This window comes from Drosophila biarmipes, chromosome 2R (assembly GCF_025231255.1).
Source record: "Drosophila biarmipes strain raj3 chromosome 2R, RU_DBia_V1.1, whole genome shotgun sequence".
Lineage (NCBI taxonomy): Eukaryota > Metazoa > Arthropoda > Insecta > Diptera > Drosophilidae > Drosophila > Drosophila biarmipes.
Genome location: NC_066615.1, coordinates 22322261 through 22344371, shown reverse-complemented (window position 1 = coordinate 22344371; position 22111 = coordinate 22322261). Strand labels below are relative to the sequence as shown.

General features: G+C 40.0%; 3 protein-coding genes across 3 annotated transcripts; all 3 read right to left on the bottom strand.

Annotated features, from left to right (window-relative positions):
• Window positions 1–794: 794 nt before the first annotated feature.
• Window positions 795–1818, bottom strand: LOC108022146 (uncharacterized). The gene is given in 5 exon segments (XM_017090987.1): window positions 795–846; window positions 848–916; window positions 918–958; window positions 960–1036; window positions 1779–1818. Coding segments are annotated over 5 exon segments (279 nt in total).
• Window positions 1819–8684: 6866 nt separating this feature from the next.
• LOC108022370 (uncharacterized) lies at window positions 8685–9247 on the bottom strand. Its single transcript, XM_017091251.3, has one exon. It carries the CDS (start codon window positions 9114–9116, stop codon window positions 8766–8768), a length of 351 nt encoding a protein of 116 aa, XP_016946740.1. The 5' UTR covers window positions 9117–9247; the 3' UTR covers window positions 8685–8765.
• An 11058-nt stretch (window positions 9248–20305) lies between these two features.
• LOC108022145 (lipopolysaccharide-induced tumor necrosis factor-alpha factor homolog) lies at window positions 20306–20885 on the bottom strand. The gene is made up of 2 exons (XM_044092533.2): window positions 20674–20885; window positions 20306–20613 (listed from the first exon to the last, which is right to left on the bottom strand). The coding sequence occupies exons 1-2, from the start codon at window positions 20883–20885 to the stop codon at window positions 20511–20513; spliced, it is 315 nt and encodes a 104-aa protein (XP_043948468.1). The 3' UTR covers window positions 20306–20510.
• Between the last annotated feature and the right edge of the window lie 1226 nt (window positions 20886–22111).

Genomic DNA, 22111 nt, shown 5'->3' with positions numbered 1-22111 from the left:
AAAATGACAGGAGAGGGGCGAAAAGAGGCAAATTGGCACGCATCAGACGTGTCAAAGTGACAATTCTTTATTTACATTTCACCCCCTCCGTCATGAATGACAAAAACAACAATGACAGCTCTCATGACTCTGGTCACATTTGCGTGCGAGAGCGACGTGAGATGCATGTAAAAACTCGCAGGGGTGCGGAAAAGTGTGGCCATGGCACAGGTAAAAATGCTTTGACATTTGTCAACGACAGCTGCTACACAGAAATAAATTTTTCGCATATTTTTGGATTTTTTTTGCCTCATTTTGGAATTAATTAATAAACAATAGGTGGTAGGAGCTCTTTTTTGATGTACTAAAAACGCAAAAGGTGGAAAGAGCAGTGTGACCAAACGCTATTTCACGCTTTTAAGGTGGGGAAAATACTCCTATTTATTCAATAAAAAAATAGTTAATGCACTGGGAGTTTAGTATGGTGTAATTGCTCTTCTTTTTTAATTTTCGTCGTTTCTGTGTTATTAGTTGGAAAACCATATAAAAAGGTGCTCTTGCACTACGAAGCTGCTTGTGTAATTGGTTTCAGTGTACTTCTGTGATATGAAGCCATCAAGTTGTGCACTCCGCTTATTTATCAACAGATTAGCAGGCAGTTTCGGTGACTGTCGCCGTCTCCTTCCCACTGCCGGCTCTGTCTCCCTCGCTCTGCTGGGTGTAATGGCACATGAAATCGCAATAAACATGACACAGAGCGTAGCAACTTCTGCGGCATGTAGTTAAGTATAACTTACGCCCAGAGCGCTCATAATTCAAAAATTCTTCCTCGAATGGAAGGGGTGATTCTGGGGTGGCGATAGGCGGTTCTTGTGGGGCATCGGGTGCCCTGGGATGCTGCAAGTAACAGTCACGCTTTCGAGAGTGGGCGTGTGACCATGGCGACAGAGGCGCCTTCCCTGGGGTCTGTTTTGTCCTTTTTCCATTGCCATCTGCCCCGAACTGTGAAATATGTTGCATACTTTTGTGGGCACTCTATCTCTCGCCATCTTCCCATCTTTACACCCCCATTTCCGGTCGCCCCTTTTGACTTTTGCGGTTTATTGTAGGCGTGCCGCGTGCCAAACTTAACATACACAATCATTTTTGTGCCACACCATTTTGGCTTTCCACTCACGTCCTGTGAAACGGGGGTGGAGTGGGGTTTTTTGGGTGGAGTGGGTGGTAGTGGTAGTTGGCAAGGTCCTTCGGGTCTGGCGCGTATAAGTTCATAATTCATTCCTTCATTATTATTTTCATTTTCACATTTTCGGTTTCCTCTCTCGCCTTCCTTTGTGGATTCCCCTGCCCGGTTCTTTTTCCACTGTCGTTGACAAATTGTTTTAAATTGCATTTTCATAGTAGTTGTTACATTTTTTATTGAAAATAATTAAAGTTGGGAAATAAATGAGTCAAAATAAAGTTAATAAGTTATGCAGATAGTTCTCAGAAATTGTATTCTTAGTAATGGGTGTTACTGTTTCTAAGTTTAAATAACTTCATAATTGTCTCCTTTCCTTCAATAAATACTTACTTTTTTAGGCAAGGAGTTAAGCATAAGGTCCCCATGTCAGTCCTTAAACCTACATTTTCCATATTTCTTTTAGATGTACAACGAATGTTTACAAAAATTGAATATGTCTTGTACGGAGTTTAATCCTCATGACTATTTTATACCTATTTATAAAGTCTCTCCTTTTTACCATTCCTTTGTATGGCTAGTTCTTTACTTCGGGGCGAAATCGGGTGATTCTATTTACTCGTGCTCAATGAGCCCTGCAGCTCAGCTTGTCCCTGCATCCAACCCTATCCCTATCCCTATCCCGATTTCGATTCCGATTCCGCATCAGATCCAACAAGTCAAAGTCCCCAACCATCGACGACGTTTTGCGTTCGACAGCCAGAGGCCCAGTGGGGGCTTCGGTGGGTGGCTGAGTGGGTGATTCAACGGCGGGGTGGCAGCAACCACAGACGCGTCTTTTGTTTGCTTTGACAGAGGGCGCAGCACCCACACCCGGATGTCTCGTGTGTTCTGGTCTGTTTTAGTCTGGGTGGCTTGGCTGTTTTGGCTTTGGCGGCTACCGATTTGCTCGCCGGAGCACTAAACTTTTATTTCTTAAATCTGTGAATCGTTTGTGCCCCTCGCTCAAAGTCAATATGCGGGCGCAAATGTTCGAAATGATGAGACAGGCATGTCAGTGGAGTGGAGTATGCACTGCCAAAAAGCAGGTAGTATATCATTGGATTTACTACTACTAAGTGAAGTCATAATAAAAAAGCTTTAAAATAAATTTAATGGGTCTCTTTTGTTTTTATTATTTTTTTTTTTTAAATCCTTAAAATTTATTTTTTTTATTTGTCTATTTATTCTCTTCGTGTAATGATAACGTGGCCCAAACTGGGCCTCTGGTTGTCCCAGCGTTGGCGCTGCTGTTGCCGCTTCCTGTTTTTTGGAAAATCGGTTTTTGTTGATGCCAGCGCCAGTTGTTTAGCCCCGACAGGCAGACTTCAGTTAACCCACTGCCCACCACCCACTCCAGCTAACCACATCCCACCCCGTTGGCCGAGCTTCTGTCCGGCAAACAACGGCAGCCGACAACTGAAGTGGAGTTTTGTTTGTTGTCCGTTTGTCAATTACAAAACTTTTATTGCAATTTACTTTTGTTTCAAGCTCGCAGCAGTCACTTCTACCTAGCCCCTCCCGAAACAGCCCCCGCCCATGCCCACGCCCGTGCCCACCCACTTTTGAGGTCGTTTCGATTGCTGTTCGTTGACAATTTCGTTGTTCGCCCGGTTCAAGTATTTAATATAGCACTCGATGAAGTAATATCCATTCGCTTGTTTGATGAATTGTAACGGCTCGATGTTCGAGGACATCAAATAACGATGCCCATTGGATGCCAACGCTGTTGGCTCTGGGTTAGGTTCGGAATTGGTGCACGTACTGGGATGGCTGGGGGAGATTGGGTGGACGCTGAAGGTTAGGAGACATTTCAACAATTCAAGCTAGGCCCGGTAATTGGAGTTTGATGTTTGCAGCTATGGGTGGTGCATCACAAAAATGTAGGGGGTTCAATTGTGGAAAAGTTTACCCCTAGCTAAAGAAATCTTCGTTCAATAATTTGGGGATTCCTATAATACATATTCAAATTAGATCAAACCAGATACATTCAAATACATTTTTAAAATTAATAAGTAAGTAGTACCATAAAAGTAAATTTAATAATAATAATGCTGAAAGTATTAATGAAGTACTATTATATCATTACTGTACTTCAAATTAAGAATTTAAATGATATTTAAAAATGAATTTCTTTCATAAAGAATATTTGTACTAAGGTAATAAAATTTCGGTGGCATTAACTCACTGTTCCACTTAGGACCGTAAAATCTTAAACGCACATCACACTGTTTTAATGTCCTATCAAATTTATAGCCCCGTTTTCCTAAGTGGTATTGTTTCATTTGCAAGCCTTCTTCGAAATCGCTTTTCGAACCCCACTGTGAGCCATTCCCAGCCAAGTGGCGACTGCCAGGAAATGGGCATTCGACTTAAAATTAACAAGTTTTTTCGCTGGCGCTCACTGGCCCGAACTTCGGAGGGCCCAAAGGAGGGCACAACAAACGATGCGCTAATTTGACAAAACCCACATGAGGTCCTTCGAGGGGGATGCGAAGGGGACTCGAAGTACTCTCCCTGCAAAGCGAATGGGCCCCAAGAACGCGCATTTAGTGAGCTCCACAGGAGGCTGCGGTAATTTGCAAGAGGTTCATGCCATTCCGGTCCGCTCTTCTCTGGCCCAGACGTGTGCGATCCTACACAATCAAATAGGAATGAAATTGACCATTAATGTGTGGGGCAGGTACATATGGGCACGGCTCTGCCCCAGGGGTGGCTGTGTGCAGAGGTATGTATGCCTTGGGTTGCCGGGTGGATTGAAATCCCCGGAGTTCCTTGCCATTGACAGCCATTGTGAATGATGTTGACAAATGAGCGATTGTAAGCAGGAAGCCGGGGTGGGGCCCTTGCACTAGACACCTGAAGCGGTTCGGGGGTATCTGCAAAAACAGGTTGCGAAATCGCATTACCCAAACAGGAAAAATATTAACGTAATGGAGGAGCACTTGCAGTACTCTAAACTCACGCTGTTTGCGAGATTGAAGTTGGAGAATGGATTGTGATGATAAACTACTATCTTTTTATCTAAAGATAGGATGAATGTTTGTTCTTTCAGAATGTATACAATTTTATCTTAAATCAAAAAGCAGAATAGCACCATTAAAAAGGTTTAGTTTTGATTTAATTTTATAATTTTATTGTTATTAACTGGATTATGTAAAAGGTCTTGGTTAAATCAAACCAAAATCAGATTAAATTATTATTAAAATCAAATAGATCCATAAAGTATGGATGATTTTTGGATAACATTATAATTAATATTTATATGATAATGGAAATGTATGACTTATGCCTATATACCTTACCTCGCTTTTATTCCCCTTAAGTTTGTTCATAAATTAATCAAGTACCTATTGTCATCTGAAAATTCCCGGGGAACTTTTGCGCGTAAAATAAAATTCTAATAAATTAATCGCGGCAAGCGCTCGCCTAACTCGAAACTTTGGCTGCCAACTAATCATCTCGAGCTCTGCAAAGCATTGCGCGGCATTTGGCAAACTCATTAAAAACTTTTTCCTATCGCGATGGAGGGAAAACAAAAAATGTCAATACAGTGGGAACTCAAACAACCTACCGTGCCCACCTGCATAATTTTTTGAGTCAACATTTTCGCATAACTTAAACATTTGCCGTGCACTCTTTTCCGCCATTTCCTTCGGCTGGAAAACTCCTGCCGCCCACTTTCATGCTTCAACTTTCGCCAGACCAACGGCAGCAAACATTTTTATAGCGCATTTAATTAATTAGTCGGAAAGTTTTTTTCGCTCTCGCAGCCCTTCTTCGCATATTCTTGTTGCTTATTCCTCGCAAAGTTGGCTGTTCATCAGCCGAAACTCATTATCCCTTTCTGCCGGCCTCAAGTTATTATCTCGTCAGTTATCCCTCGATTATGCCGGCACAACTCTTTTCCCGGTTGTCTGGAGCACTTCCTTAAAATATGCATGCGGTGGGCTCCTTCGAAAGTGCCCACTGCCCCAGGAGAACTCACAGAGGCCGAGCGATTGCGATGACGCCGGGCCTTCACTCCCCCGTGAAATATTCATAAAATACTTAATTAATTGATTAATGGCCCCAAAAGCTGAAAGTTTAGCTAAAATGCTTAGCTCTCGCAAGGTATCGAATTACCATTGGACGGGTCGATGATCCCTCGGGGAGTTGGGACAAACTTTGGTGGCAACTTTGGCATCTAATAAATAATTTATGCTTGGCATTTGGAGATATCTTAATTTGCTATTCACTGATTAAACAAAACATGATTTCTGTGTGTTAAAATAACAGAATCACAAGGCTTGAATTGAATGTGGAAAATGGTAAGATAAAATTTATCATATTTTTATAAACACAAAATATACCTTTGCCTCCATTATTTCAATGTCACTGACCTTCCAGTGCATTTGTGCAATTTTTACTTCAAATGCTGTCAGGCATTTTCCAAGTAGGTGGTACATATTCTATATAATTATACGTATATGCACATATCCTGTTGCTTTCGTGTTGACATCCAACAGCCGGTGGAATAGCGACAATGGGAGCCACCCACTTTCGGTTCCGGTCGGCAGACCCCAGTAACAATGTCACGCACACATATTTCCTGTCATTCCGGCATTTATTTCCTCACTTCGCTCCACTTCTGCTATTTTTTATCGCATCCTTGTTAACACGTGCGTTGCTTCCCCATTGTGGCTATTACTTTTCTGTTGCAGTGTACGCCTTTGGAAGTGTTTGCAGGTGTGCCATAGAAACTTACAACAATTCCATACTGAACACTCGAAATGAGAAAGTAGGGACTCACGTCCAAGTATATTTCCTTATTTATGAACTCGCAAGTGTAGTTATATTTTATATAGATTTTGAAAATATATATATTTCCTCATAATAAATACTATATAATTATGTTTTTGCCAGTGTAAAAGTATTCCTGTAGCCCTCGCAAAGTTTATCAGCGCGAAAAGATCTCAGTTGCATGGCCATGGCCGAGACTGAGACCTGGACCTGGCTCAAAGTCACCGTTTGGGGATAGCATGTGTAAAACAAAGAAGTACAGCAGTAATATAATTATATGTTGGCATGACACGTTACGTGCAAGTGTCGTTTTGAGAAATTTTAACACGTTCTCTCCCGAAGTCACTAACTCCGGAGGGGCTAGTGTTTCAAGACTGATGGGGTGTCATTAGATGGAGGAATAATATATATTTCCAGCACTCTAAATATATCTTCCACAATTATTGCATTTTCAGCTCAGCATAAAGTTAGCCAATTGGCGAACTACAAATTCAAAACTGCAATCCATCTTTCCGGGAGCCGCAAAAAGAATCTCCAACAATGGGATATTCGAGCATTTTTCGCTCGTTTTTGGTAATTACAAGACTGCGATGCCCCGGAATTTGTAATCAAAAATGCCACAAAAGCCACCGAGCGGGAAAACTAATAATAAAACGCTTAATAAATCGTCTATCAAAGGCCAAGGAGCCGCCGCTGCACATGCACATGGAGCAGACAGAGTTTTCGGGAAACTCTATGATATATGGATGGTCTAACAGGAGTCTGGCTGCCGTAGTTTCGGGGCTCGGAAAGGGGGCAGCCACGAAAACTATTCCAGCCCGCAACTCGTCTGGTCAAAGAAAATTCTAATAAATTCTTCTCATGCGAGCATTTTGCGTTCTGCGGAACTTAACACGCTGATAATTGAAGATTGAGTGCTGCATACATTGTTCGGCCACGCCCCATTATATTGGCCATTAAAAAACGCCTGGGCAAATGAAATTAAGGCCGGCAACAATGTTGCCCCACTGACTAGATAATATCGCAATCAAAATGCCAAATGCATTTTTTATTGAGTTAGTCAGCGACAGCCAGTTCTCTTCCTTTTTCCCCCACTCTGACAGTCTGTCGGTGGCAATTGCATTCATCCTTCAACAAATTAAAACAAAGTTATATGCCACTGCAACACACTTTTTCCCCTCCCTTGGCTGGCTTTAAATAGCGAAAAAACAGTGTTGGCCAGCGTTCGGGATCGTAAAAAATTTCCATTCCATTTCAGTTGTAAAAATTCTTCGTGCTGGTAGCCATAGCAAATTTTCATACTCGTCTGACTTACGCCAGAAAAAAATTAATAAACAGGTTAAGGGCGAGGACCAGAATACCCTAAAAAAGCTTAAAAAATATATTATTTATTAAACAAATAATAAATAATAATTAGAACAATTCTATACAATTCTTCTTTCAAATCCTTAAAATTTTAATCTTTAAAATTTTGAAATACAAATAACAACTGGTAATGAGTTGTTTACCATTCCAAAAAGCTGAGACCTGACTGCTCATAATTTCCATAATCAATCCTTTCGTCGCTGCTCTCGTGAGTTTTAACCCCAAAAAACAATCGATGAGCCAAATTACGCATACGACACGTGTGCCGCGACATTTTTTATCCGTTCGCCCAGGTGAATTGCGATCAACTTTCGCGTGTGTGACAGTAAACCGAATTCGACATTGTTAAAGTATTTTCGAAAACAATACAGAAAGCGAGGAAAACAATTTGGCAAACAAATTACAAGCAATTTGGGGGGAAATTCAATCAATTTAAGCTTGCGTTTTCTACGAATTTGTTCAGAAACCTGGTCTGAGCAATGGAAAAAATCCTTATATTCAGCATATACTCCTCGTGAGACGTGCAAACTATCGTGCATGCACTTTGTGGATTGTTCGATGGGGTCTTGAAACTTTAATGCACGAGCCTTGACCTCATGACGTTGCTTTCAACTTTTCCATATGCAAATGGGTTCGAAATCGTTGGAGGGCTGGAAAAGGACACCTGGATGGAGGACAACAATGAAGCACACTGTCGAGCGCAGGTGAACGGAAAGCGCATTCAGCCCAGCCTCCCGACAGGACTCGCTCCTTAATTGTTACCCGCCCTCAGACAGGCGGGATCCCCCCAGGAACAACTTAAGCGTCATATTGAGCAGATAAAAGCCGGCTCGTGCATCCGCCTCCTGTTTGCATTTCCTTTGTTGCCACTTTTTTAATCGTTTCTCCCAAGCAAACACATAAAAAAATGAAATCGAGTTGTTTAAGATGTGTGTCAAAATTCAAAAAAAAAAAAAGTCAAAAATTCCTACGTTTAAAAAAGGTAGTGAAAACTTTAATATAAAATTTAAAAAATTTCATTGCCCTCAAATATAAAATTGTATTATAGTTTGAAGACTTTAAACTATGATTTCAATATGAACTTTTATTTTTTCTTAACATAACATAAATGTATAATTTATTTATATAAATAAATTATATTCTGTTTTTTATCAAACTTTGATTAACTCTAAGAATAGGACTGGCATATTTTACTTGGTATTTTCTATTTGTTCAAATATTTGTATATTTCACCAAGCAATATAAAAAATATAATTTCTAGATAATCTCTTAATATAATGATTGTATCGTGAATGATAATTAGTTTCACAACCTTCTCCCATCCTTATTAAAAACACCCTTTGAAACGCCAACTGCAATTGTTTTATTGTGCCGGAAGAACAGAGTTAAAATGGAGAACCACATGCAGCATGCCCCATTCTCACTGGAAGTACTTCTGCAGGATGCCCTGCTCGTAGAGGCGCTTCACGTCGGTGCCGCCGCCCACGAACTTGCCGTCGATGAAGCAGCGCGGAACGGTCCTCGACCCCGTCATCTCGCCCAGAACCGCCTGGATCTCGTTGCCGTCGTCTCGCAGGTCCAGCTCCACGACCGTGGCCTTGACGTTGATCTTCCTGAACTGCTCCTTGGCCATGCTGCAGTAGGGACAGTAGGTCTTGCTGAAGATCACCACCTTGTTGCTGCTGATGGTGTCCCGCACGAACTGCGCGTGCGTGCTGTCCATGCTCACAAAGGGGGTGGGGCGCTGCAGGGTGGAGACCACTGTACCCATGGATCGAGCGGGAGGAGTGAACTGTCCGGATCCGGGAAAGTTTGGAAGCAGGGGGAGACGAGGCTTTGGGGTGGTTGAATTTTGACCTACGGCTTTCAACTGATTATGTATATTGATGGAAGAAATACCAGTTGCTACGATTCAGGGATAACTTCGATTGCTTTAAGAAGAGAGTATTTAAAATAACTTTCAAAAGTGTCAACGAGATATTGATGCAATCCTTTCACAAAATATTAGCTTTAAATGTTATGTTTTTTTAAGTTTCCCAAAAGAGCTCCAACTTATTTATCATTTCCAAAAAGCTCTGTACTTTCCCTTTCCCAAAAATCGATTAAGAAATGATTAAACTTTAAGGCAAAGCCGCAGAACGACAAGCCAACTATTTGGCAGCTGTATCTGCGGTCTGGTCCGTCATAAGATCTTCCTTCCAGCCCTCTAGGCTTATGACACTTTCACGCATTCTGGGCCCAAAAGCCAGCCGCAGTAACCCATGGAACCAGGGAACCGCAGTGGGCCCCAAAGGGAACCCTTTTGCTGAGGGCGAGACTCACTAATGAACTGAGGCGTTTATTTATGCAAAAGTTGAGACCTCAACTAATGGGTCGAGGACATCAAAGACAGGGCCATAGTGCCCGTCATCCTCCTACTTGGAAACCCACCGTCTGGCTGGAGTTTAAATATTAAATAACCCAAAGAGGAAAGTCAGTTCAGTTGAGAGAGGGTTGGAGTAGGGGGCACTACTAACTCTGCAGACATGTGGATGCCGGAGAAATCCTTTTCATTAACGCGGCGCTTGTTGCTGACTTCCTGCCAGGACCTCTCCTCCACGTGTGTGCACAGATATGCCAGTGTGTCCGTGCCCGTGCCCGAGCCCGAGCCCGTGTCCTGGTCGTAAGTTTCCGTGTAACAATGTAATTTATTGTGCGCACCTTTGTTTTCAGTCAACACACACTCAACGGCTTCGCCCGGGTAATAAAACAATTTCTCCCCAGTTCCCAAGTATGCACAGAAAGAACTGGTACGAGATCATATTTTTAGTGCACTCAAAATTAAAAGCTCACTAAAATTTATTTTTTAAAAAATTATAATAATATGAAAGTATTTGTCTTTAATTTTATACATTTTTGTAATTACATACAATTATATTTTATTACTCTTTAAGTAATTTTTTGTTTAGAAAACCTATTTTACTGGCTGAATATCTTTTAAGCTTAATATATAAGCGGTGAGTTTTGAAAATAAAATAACTTTATTTTTGCACTGTGTGTGCAACATTGTTGTCGCCACACACACCATACAGCCAAAGGCACTCCTAAGTGGATTATCCTTCCTTCAGTTACTTCAAAAAGTCGCCCCCTCGCCTGTCCAAAAAGCCAACTCATTATTGTTGTCTTGTCTTGTTCAATGGCCATCTGCTAACAATTTACACATATGTAAAGTGCCAGTCCTTCGTCCTTAATCATCCTTTCTTCCCGACAGGCTACAAATTTATCGCATGCAATAATAAGTAGCCTCTCTTCGCGCCTGCGCCCTACGAAAATCTCTCCTGAAGATTTCCTCTGAGTGTGCACTAGACCATCGTAATTGTTTTGGGAAATTTACTTAACAATCATTTTAAATTGTTCGCGGTTTTTCCCAAGGATTAGTACTTAATTTGATTAGGCCATTCAAGTTGGCAGCAAGTTCTCGTGGCTGGTGACGCCTTTTTATTGCCTTGTCTGGAATTTCTTGGTTCGTTTGAGGCGACCATTAAAAATTTAATATTTGGGGGTTTCACAGAATGTCGCTTTACAGTGGGTGAATTGTAGTTTTAAAAGAGGAACTACAACAAAGTTTTAAGCGCTTTTAAAACATAAAATTTAAAAATTTTAGCATTTTAACTAAAGGATTATTGGACTTAAAAAAAGTAGTTTATGGGCACTTTAATTCCTGGGATAATGTATCTCAATAAACAGCAACACAATAAAATACCTTCCCAGACTGATGACCTCCTAAGTTGATAACTACTCCATCCTTTTCCCATCCGGCAATTAATCAACTACTTAATTCACATCAATACACCATCTCCACACTTGACACAGATCGATAGCCATTGTCCGCTGGGAGGCGACGGAGTTAAAGGCTCATCCACCTGCCTTGAACTATGGGAATCACCCAGAATCGGCTGACGAACAATGCCTTTGTCGTCGTCTTCGAGCTCCTGCTAATTGCCAGCAATTTGTCTACGCAATTGCGTAATCCCATTGGCCCATTCCCCTGCTGACAAATTAATTTCCAATCATTAACTCAGCTATGCAATGGCAACAGATACTACAGAGCAAGGGATTCAAAGGGTTTACGAGCTGGGTGTTGCTGATGGTGATGGCGATGGTGATGCCGATGGTGATGGCGGTGGGAAGGCTCCTCAATTGATCACAATTTAAATGTCGGTCATTTATAGCGGATGAGGGTGAGGAGCGAAGGCATTTTCCTCCTTCAGCTAATTGGGTTAGGCAGCAAATGGGCCAGAAGTCGCTAGTAGGGCGTACTTTGAACTGGATGCACCGGGAGAAATAACATAACTAAATAATGTATTATTTAATTAATACTTGCATCTATAGTTTCCTTCTTTTGTGGCAAAAAATTGTATTTTACTGTTTAACTTATACTGTTTATACTGTTTAAGCTTATAAAAAAACACTATTTTTATTAAAATATTAAAAGCAATTGTCAGCAATTTTTGCTTTTAAAATTATTAAAACCATTTTTCGCTTCCCTATTATATGGAATACAAATATTTATTTCATATTTTCTATTATAAAGCTGATAAAAAGGTTGATACTGCTGTATTTTCTTAAACAAAAAAAGCTAAATTATTCTCTGTGCACTGAAGAAAGCGCTGCCAATCCTAAGCACAATTCGGACCTAATTGATTAGCTTAATTTACATTTAATGTTCATAATTTCTAACCACCCTGCTACTTTCTTCATCCTTAGCCATTTCCAGCAGTCTGCTGCCATTCGCAAAAGTTTGTTATAAATTTCTTCATTAAATATTTTCATTCATGTGCCACGCGTATTTCGCTGGCGAAAGGGTTTTCCACCCTCTCAAGGAAAATTAAATGAACTGCGTGGGCTGTAATTATTCATGTGGGAATTTCCCCTTTCGAGCTCTGCCAGTAAAATGCTCTCCGGATGAACTTAGAGGCTGGCTTTAGGTTAGCCCCAAAGACCCGAGTGCCCTTGCATATTCATAGTTCTTGAGACCGGGTAAGTAGCTCAGGTAAGTCCTGCGAATTGTGGGTAATAACTAATGGGTGTTTGAATGGATCTTTTAAGCATTGAAGGTAAGAGTATCTTTGCAAATGAGTAAATTATTCAACTAAGTATAAGTTGACTGGGAAAGATAAACAAAATATATAGTAATAATATTTCCAAAATCAAAACGAACCTTTGTTGATAATCCATCCCCATAGCAATAAGTTTATTCCTTCCCCCACTTGGAGTACCATGAACCCGCACCCCACTTTTCAGGCAACGTTTCCACCATTCACCCAACACCGAAGCAATTTAAACTTTTTTCCGCTGGCGCCTTAAAATAAGACTCACCTTAATCCCCGACAGAAGTGGCAGAGACCAGCTTGCAGTTGAGCCCACAGTTCTCCAGTTTTCTCCAGTTGTCTCGGCTCAACTCATCAACCCAATGCACATCCGTCCAATTAATCCAGTGCGTAGCAGCCAAGAAAAGCTGAAGTCGAAAGGAAAAAGAGGGAAAATGCAAAAGGAAAAACTAGGCACACCTGCGCGCCTACCGCTTAAGCAATTTTCCGCACAAATTCCAAAGACAGCAGGCCGTCTCTTTCCCCGCGCCCTGTTGCCGTCTCTTTTCCCGAGACCAAGGCAAACGCATGATCAAATGTCACAATCAATTTCAATTTGGCGCTCGAATTGAGCTTCGTTAGCGGCAAAAGCTGCAAAAAAGACGAGACAAGACGGCAATCTGAACAATCTGAGAGGAAAGAGTGAAGTGCCTTGGATGCCACGAAGAAGATGCAACAGCCAAAGCCACTTTTTCTAATCAACCGCCTGTAATTTAACTAATTTGTGCAGCTCGTTGCAATTGTCTCACGTTGCAAGCTGCAACTGCAACTGCTTGACAACCCGGCTAACCAAATAGAAATTGCAAATTGCTCGCAGAATACCTTAGCATGGTAAAAAGACGGGCTAAAATGTAGGCAGATTGAATGACTAACTGAAAAGGCGGAGTGGGATTGCCTGTCTTTCACATGCAATCAGGTTTTTCGAAGAGAAAATAAAACAGGAGACTTAACTAGGATGATATGGAAATAAAATAAATGGCATCATTAAAATGTTTGCGTTATTAATTAACTAGGAATACAAAAGTTAAGTGTTCGATTAAAATAACATCTTATGAGGTCTAGTTAGGGGAACAGCAGTTAAATCCGCTGGCAAAAGTTAACATGACATTAGGATCTGGGCCAAGGGGAAAATATTTACATATCAACTTGATTATTAAAAAAAAACACTACCCATTTATTAAGAAACAAATATCTTATAAAATGTTCTATTATTAACTTCCTAGGATCCTTACAATCCAACACTCAACCGCAATTATGCGCTCGGAGTGCATTAAAGCAAATATCAGGAGCCAAGGAGTATAATAAGAAAACCTCTAAAACTTCCAACGCACTTTTCGGTTGGGTTCCTTGGCTCTTTTGTTCTTCAGCCGCAGTTGCAATAAAGCCTTTTGTCCCTTGTTTACCAATGTCTAGACGCCGATGGTGACTTGGCTCGAAGCTGCATCCACGGTGCGTGGGTCGTCCTTTAAAGGCATTGTGTAAGTTTTAATGCAAAAATGGTGTGGTTGATAATATTGAATGCGAACTGGCTGGGGCCAAATTGCGTTTTCGAAAGTGTTTCATAACAACAGCTCAAAGTTAAGAGAACAAGGGGTCCTTTACACAAGAAAGCGGAAAAGAAAAGTGTTGCGATACGGAGGCAAATCAAAGTTTTTAATGAGCTTCAATTCAAGTATGAAGTTAGGATTTCAATGCAATCGAAAACTGCTTAGCTTGAATACTGCAAGGGATAATCCTTAAAGCAGAGAGCGAAGCTCAAAAGTTGATGCTTCTCCGGAAAAGATATTAAGGATTTTAATTACGCGCAGTAAAGAGAATAGAACGTGCTGCAGCGGTCAACGATTTGTGGGGAAAAGTGCGGCAAATTAAAAACTTTGCGTAAAATCCATTTTAACTTTTCAACAACTCATCGCGCAGCTTTCGAGGCAGCTGGCCCGCAGAAAAATCGCAATCTGAGCCTGACAGCAAGCGTTTAATAAAGGCAATTCCAGTTGGAGGCGGAGTCATCGCAATCGTAGTCATTTCTGCTCCCGTGCGACGAACGCGATGAGGCTGTCGACGGCCAGTTACCAGAGTCACTCAACATGTTCCATACATATAAGATAGATCCACACCCAGACCTATTGAGAACGGAGAAAGACTGGTGGGAACTCACCTTCTCACTTATTCAAGAAGAAATGTTCTTGATATCAAGGCGTTAGTACTCTCTACCTTAAAAAGAGATACATATTACCCTCTAGCCTAAATAGAGTTACATTTTATTGAAGTTTAAGCCTATGGAGGTGTATACTTTTTATACTTTTTTGTCTTCTCACCCATTTAAGAATTTATATCAAGACAAAAGTACTCGCACTTCTGGAGTTCTTTACAGTTTTAATAAATGTTGTTTTAAACCTTTGTTGTATCCAAAAGCTTTGTTTTGTGTCTCCAACACTTGATGATTTAAATTAACGTTTGCATCCCAGACCCACTTGCACATTCTTCCTCCAGGCAAGTGGGATGGCAGTAAAGAAGTGCGGAGGCCGCTGGCTTTGCCTGCAACTCCATCTAAATGTTCATTTGTTATGCTGTCGTCGGTCGCGATCATCATCGCCGCTATATTCGCAATCACCATCATGCTCCTCGTCCTCAACTGGCGGGCAGCCAACAAGTGTCTTCAAACACACTCCACCACCCCACTCCACTCCACTCCACTTCGCCCAGCCAACTGCAAGAGGCGCCTCCAGCGATGTCTTCAAGTAGCCTGCAGCGTAGCGATGGGAGGTTGGCTTTATTCTAGCCGCAAAACAATAAAAAAATGTGTCTTCATGGGGATACAAATATTTTATTATTTATTCAATTTTTCAAAACAAAATCAGAATACTGAGTTAAGTTTTGAGAGCTTTGTACATTTTTTTAGACAATTGTAATATTTTTGTATTATTTATTTATTTTATTTATTTTATTTATTTTATTTATTTTATTTATTTTAATTATCTAATTTAAAAACCTAATTCTATAATACAAATTTACTACTGTTTTGGGGTGTATTGGGCAAATAAATTAACAGAAAATTATTTAAACTGTGGTTTTGAACCAAACGAAATTGTCTTTGGAAATCTTAGCGAGATATTATTAAAATATGGATATATAAAAGATCGAATTTTTTTATTCGTTATGTAGCTTTTTCCAAGCTAAAACCAGAGCCGATCCGACACATGCAAATTTCCAGTGGCCGCAGTGTTTTGATTTTATTCTCATTTTGATTATTTCGTTCGCTCCACTTACAGATGGCCTGGAGACTTTTTCTCGTGGCGTGGGCACACTATATGTATATTTATTCCCGGGGACTGGCTTGAGCTTGGCTGGCCAGCTGCGAAGTGCAGTTGAAATTGCCACGGCGTGGGCTTTTCCAGCTTTTCCCAGTTGTTCGAGAAGTGCGTGACATGTGTTTCAGAGTGCCAGAACGGTAGTTAACTTATGGAAATGCAGCGAGCTACTCGACATCAAACTTTGTTTGATTGACTAGGCGATGGGCATCGTGAAAGCGGCCAAGTCACGTCCACACCGACGGAATAGAGTTGTCCAGTGGGATCTAACGGAATTCAATTTGAAGTTGATACCGAAACTGAGCAGAGATGATGGAAATGAGATATTTATTGGGTTTTATACTCCTATTTATAGACAAAGTCTGAAGTACCAATTTAGATAGAGCCCAAATATATTTTCGATTTCTTGGTTACTTGACTTTAATATTCATAATAAAGACACAAATTATATTAAAAAGCAATCAACTTACTACTAATTTCCCTGACATTTGACTAACTTCCCGAATACAAATGCATTCGACAAACATTGTTTGTCAATTCCACCGGACGCAATTCGTCGGCCATACTAAGCGATTCATGAGATACTCTCCATACAATCCATGGGATTGCCCAATAAACGGCTCAAGATTTATGCATGCCGGCGTTTTATTGGCCCAAATCCAGTTCCACTTCTGCCATATCCTCTGGCCAAATTGTAATATTTACGAGTATCGATACACAAATCAAATTGCAATTGCGAACAGCAAAGATTCCAGTTCTGCGAAATGTGTGCCACCAGGAGATATGGTATGGATTTCCTAGTCAGCCAAAGGTACTTTAGCATTTTCACACTTAATTATAGTGCTTCAGGGCAGTCGTTAAACAAATCTTTTGCGCTAACTGATATTAATCTGTTAAAAGTTTATTTAAGTGTTAACCTAATCAATTTGGCGCTTGTGTAGGATTTTCTAAAAGGTGTTGGTGCTTTTTTTCTGAAAAATATTTTAATTACATTTAAAACAGATTTTTAAGGCGATTCAAAATAATTAAACGTTCAAAATTAAATTAAAGTGTATATTTACGGCCAAGATAATTGCATTTAAATTGTACGATTATGACCAACTAAAATGTCCTAGTGCAGAAAAGCACAACAAAATATTTTGTTCAAGTTTGTTAAATAAGTAGACGAAAGTAGATACGAAAAAGCAAAATAGGTGCATTATGGAGTCATTAAACTCTTCCGATTCAGTCCCCCAAAGTCCTTTAGCCCACTTAGTTTCACTGAGGAGGCCTTTGAAGTGTGTCAATGCATTGCTCGCCACATGTGGAACATTTCGCACGACACCAGTTCGCATTTCACCCCTTTTTCCTCCCCGTTTCCCCCGTTTTTCCCCTTTTTGGCCAGCACTTTTGGCAAGTGTCTGCGCCTGCTTAGGCCGTGATAATTTATGTGGCTGCCGCATCTCCGTCGTCGTCGGACTTTGCGGCTTTGATCAGTGCCGACAACAATGCACCCAGCCTTTTGCCCCTGGAATTCTGCCTCCCGACTTGAAAGCGAAAGTGACATTTTACTAATTTAGCATTTTGAATGCGCCGCGTGTCTTGCGGCCGCGCCAAAAGATTTATTCGCTGCACTGCAAGTGCAACAGTCCCGCCTCGGCGGCTTTTAATTAAAGCGGATTTTTCATTCCCCGGCCAGTGGCCAAGAGGCAATTCATCAATATCATGGTTATGGATGCTGGGCATGCTTGCACCGGGGTTGAGCGATTGATTGATGCCCAGAAGGTGCTGCTGAACTGCCAATAAGTTCAAGGATAAATAGTTTTAGTTGCAGTTTAATAGGAGATTTCTTTTAAAAGTTTTATTTGGTTTTTTAACTTAAAAAAATGTAAATTTGCATTTGCTTTGCTATAAATTTATCTGTTTTTATTTCTTAAAACCTCTAAGTTATTTTTAGCTTATATATTAGACATTTAAATTAAGCTTTTCAAAACATATACATTGTTGAATATTTTGTTAATAACAATCTTTATATCTTTTTCTTCGTTTCTATTTGAAATATCACAAAAAAAAACCCTCAAGGGCTTATGTAAGCCAGGAAAAACTCAAAACTAATACCCATTCTCCCGAAGGGCCCATTTATTTTAGAGAAATAATTAAAGCACAATAAAAACTATAAACCAATTAGTATTGAACCGTTCAAATTGCATTTACCGGGCTTGTGGTGGTTTTCGCATTTATCCGTTTATCGCGTTCAAGCCAATCCGCACTGCTTTTTATGCCCCTCAAATTGCAGTGGAAAAGCGATTTAACAAGGCCAAAAGCTACAGCAACAAAGGCAAACATTGCTGAATTATTCAGAGGCAAACAAAAGGCATTCAATTAAAATTTGCACAGTTTGCTGGGCATGGCAAAACATTTAATACAATTTACGCAAATTAATTTCGATGCAAAAATGCGGATATGCAAAACTGCGAAAAACATCCAAATCTGCGAGAGTGGCGGAGAATTTCTGCTATTTGAAGCGCAGCTGGGGGCAAAAAGCGCTGACAAAAATCGCATTCAGCGATCGACGGAATGTTTCGAGTGCAACAAAAATGCAATATTAATGGCCTATATAAATGGCAGATACACTATATTCCAACACACGCACACCCAGAATGATAATAGCCCTCGAAACAGCAGTTAAACGCAAATATTTTGCGTAAAAACAATTTGCGAAAATGGCAAAAACCCATGGAGAGCGGGGGATAGACAATGCAATACCAATTTGTCGTATTGTTTGCCAATGGCCAAAAAACAATGGCTTAGGTATCGAAAGATATGGCAATGAATGATGTGTAGGGTCATCCATTTTGCAGGCAAAAGCTTCTGTTCTGTTTCGCTTGCTCTGTAAATTGGGTCAGCCGATAAAAACAATAAATAGTCGTCCGGAATTTATGGCATTTTAAGGTGTTTGCACAAGAACCATTCACCAAATTGATTGCTCTGCATTCAACTGGCAATTAAAACGGTATGAATTAAAAATACAAAATAAAAGTAGATTCCGCATTTTTGGGGATACTGCTTGAGGGTGTTGAAAATGGTAAATGGCATTAGCTCCCTTTTAATACACCTTCAATGATAGGGTATGTTCGTAACATAAGTATTAAATACCAAAAAAAAAGTATTCAAATAAATATTTAGAAAAAATTAAGACTAAGCTGAAATAGTTTTAGTGAAATTAAAGAAATTAAAATCATTTACTCTTAATAACTAAAATTATTTCTGGTCAGCTCTTATAACATATTTTATTTAAATAAAAATTATATAATAATAAATCTTATGGGAAGTGGTTATAGTGGAAAAGGAGCTATACATTTTAAGCTTCCTTAAGGCTTAGCTTAAATTTTAAATATATTTATCCACCCCGATGAAACTATAATAAACCAAAATGAGCCTTAAATATTTACACTTACACTTTCCCCAGACTCGTCCCAGTCCCATAAACTGCTGCCACATTGCAAAGCGCTTTACAAATATTTCCACATGCAGCCTTTGGCTCCTGGCGCAAACATACAAAGTGTGAAACCCTTTGAGACGCACTAGACACACCAGAAAACGAATAAAAACAGGAAAACCCCCAAGAAAAAGAGAACACTTTCCGGGAGAAAAGGGGAAAAACAAAAAATGCTGGAAAATTATTTTACGGCAAGTGTATGCGCTGTGAAATTATTATGAGCTAGGGGTCTGGTTATATAGGGAAAATGCGGGAGGTTCGGGGGCTCATATCCGCTTGAATTAAAATGAATTTAAGTGGTTTGCTTTTGGCCAAAGTTGCTCCCATATGCAGACAGAGCAAGGAGCAAGGATATCGTGCATAATGCTTAGTGGCTGGGCGAAAAGACAGCTCAAATTCGTATTTAGCTGCGAAATGTCTGCAAAGTTACAACGAGTTATTAATAACGCGGAAAGAATGGCGTTTTATGGGATAAAGTAAAAGCTAATTATATGATGCAGGAGGAAATAAATAAGCAAATTAATGTGTATAAGAAAAGGTTTTTATAAAGACACATTTCTGAAAGTATGCAGACAACACTATTTTCTTGAATACTTTACCAAAGCAGGGTATTTACTGTGATACTCAATAACAATAATATTAATTCTATTCAAAATTATATATTTATTCATATATTTACATTAAATACTTATTCACGAGTTACTAAAAATATTAACTATGCTTTCAAACGTTCATAAAATTAACATATGAGCTTATTGAGATTGAAAAACAATTTTATATATTTTTCGACAGTATTTTGGAACCCAAACATAACTCATACCTCTGATATTGATTAATCTCTTGCTTGCATATGCGCATAAAAATGTTTTATATTTTGGGGTACGATAATGGCATATGTATGTATATTTAAAGTACAAATTGAAGGAACACTAAAAATAGCATATAAAGAAATTATATAGAAATTATATATTATATTATATATATATTATCAAGCAAAAGTTAAAAAAAAATTTGTATAATATCTAAAAATTTATGAAAACTGGGATTATAATTATTGCAAGTTCTATCTGAGACATTCCAATTGTATAAAAAATGATACTGATTATTCCCACAAAAGATAAGATTTTTCCTAGAACTCGTTTACTGTTTTTGTGAAACAAAACTTTAACTTTTTTTTAATTCTTTATTGGTGAAAATTCCAAGGCATAAGATTGCTTATCTGCAAAACCGACGACTTCCGACCGAAGTTTTTATCGCTCGTAGGTGGCAATCAAGACCTTGCAGGCTGGACAGTGGTGGTCACAGTTTCTGGCGCACGGGGTGCAGTAGAGACAAACAGCACAGGGCAAACAGCTGTTCGATCCAGTAATTTATTAAAATGATGTAATACATCTTAGATATACATATACAAACCTGAGGCAGCACAAGATCAGAGCTATCATATGAGTTCTGGTGGTAGACTGGTAGGTCACACGGGTGGTCACCTGCTGGTTGCAGTTGGGACAGACCACTGTACAGGCCCTTGGACCAACGACGGGGATGTACTTGAAGGTGGGGGGCGCAGAGGCGGTGGGAGCGGGAGCGGCAGGGGCGGGGGCGGCTACGATGGGCATGAAGGGGAGCATGGAGACACCAGGGACAGCGGGGACACCGTTATTGGTAATATTCCTGCAAGAAAAAGGAAGTTTTTTAAAACAGTTCTCGAAATATTTCAAAATGAGCGCTGATTATCTTAAAAAATAGGCCTGGCTTATCCACACTCAAAAAAGGTTTGCCATTTCAAAGTTCTTAGACTCTTTTCGAATACTATATTTATTCCCATGAAAATAGATCAAAACTCTTCACACTTTGCCATAAAAAAATTTGTATTTATGATTAAATTACACAGTGGCCATGTTTTCTCCGAAAACTGTTGTGCACCGCTTGAACTTTTAATTTATTCTGAAGCCAGAATTTGTTCACCACTATCGAAACGTTCCTTCCACTCAAAACTCCGATAAATCATGGCTCAAGGGCCCAAAAATTCCCATGACTCATGGCCCATACTATAAGCTCAGCTACCTATCGTGGATAAGAATTGTTTTAACTCAAACACTGATTTGAATATATATATACGAATAAGTGTTTTTCATAAATTTTGTATTAAAATTATGAATAATTCTATTTGAAGTTATACAAAATAAATTAAGTGACCATGAATATTTGTTCGATTTTTAATTACTTTTTTTATAGTTTAACTTAATAAATTACTTGTACCATTACTCATTGTCCAGGTGAAGCCCATTCCATCGGGAAAGCAGAAATCAAATATTAATTTTCCCAGATGGATAGATAAGACCTGCCCCCTGATAGAGCCATCAACACGCAATGGCCGAGCTCTGTGGTTTAATTAAACTCACGATCATGAGCAACTTGCCGCGCAATTAAGACCCAAGTCAAGGCTGGAAAAATCATGCAACTTGGCTCACTCTCTAGGAAAATATAAAATGGGAGGCGGTGCTGTTTGAATGGCCGAATAAAGTGGGGGAGGGGGAGATTTGCTATCTGGCTAGGGCCACGCCCCCTGGAAAGTGAGGGGCGTGAGTGGCAATTTTTCGCGCTGAGTGCAAATTGCGATTTCGAGGATCGGATCGCCGAGCTCTTCGCCAGTGCAAATAAGCAATTAGTTGGCTTAATAACTCAATGGCCTTGCAACCGGTTTGCACTTCCTAATACAATTTTTCTTGCCCACAGAGGCGGGGGGAGGGTAAAGTGGCAGGGGGACGCAGGGGTGCCGTGCCACAAGTTAACTTTTGCCTTTTTGCTAAACAGTCCGCGTAAAAGTTTGCTGGCAACAAAGTTGGCCGGGGCA

Bases quoted from the DNA above. Each gene is read 5' to 3' on its own strand.
- LOC108022145 (XM_044092533.2), bottom strand. From the start codon at position 20,885: ATGCTCCCCTTCATGCCCATCGTAGCCGCCCCCGCCCCTGCCGCTCCC. The intron at 20,614-20,673 runs GTTTGTATATGT...TGGATCGAACAG, and splicing joins CTGATCTTGTGCTGCCTCAG to CTGTTTGCCCTGTGCTGTTT.
- LOC108022370 (XM_017091251.3), bottom strand. From the start codon at position 9,116: ATGGGTACAGTGGTCTCCACCCTGCAGCGCCCCACCCCCTTTGTGAGC.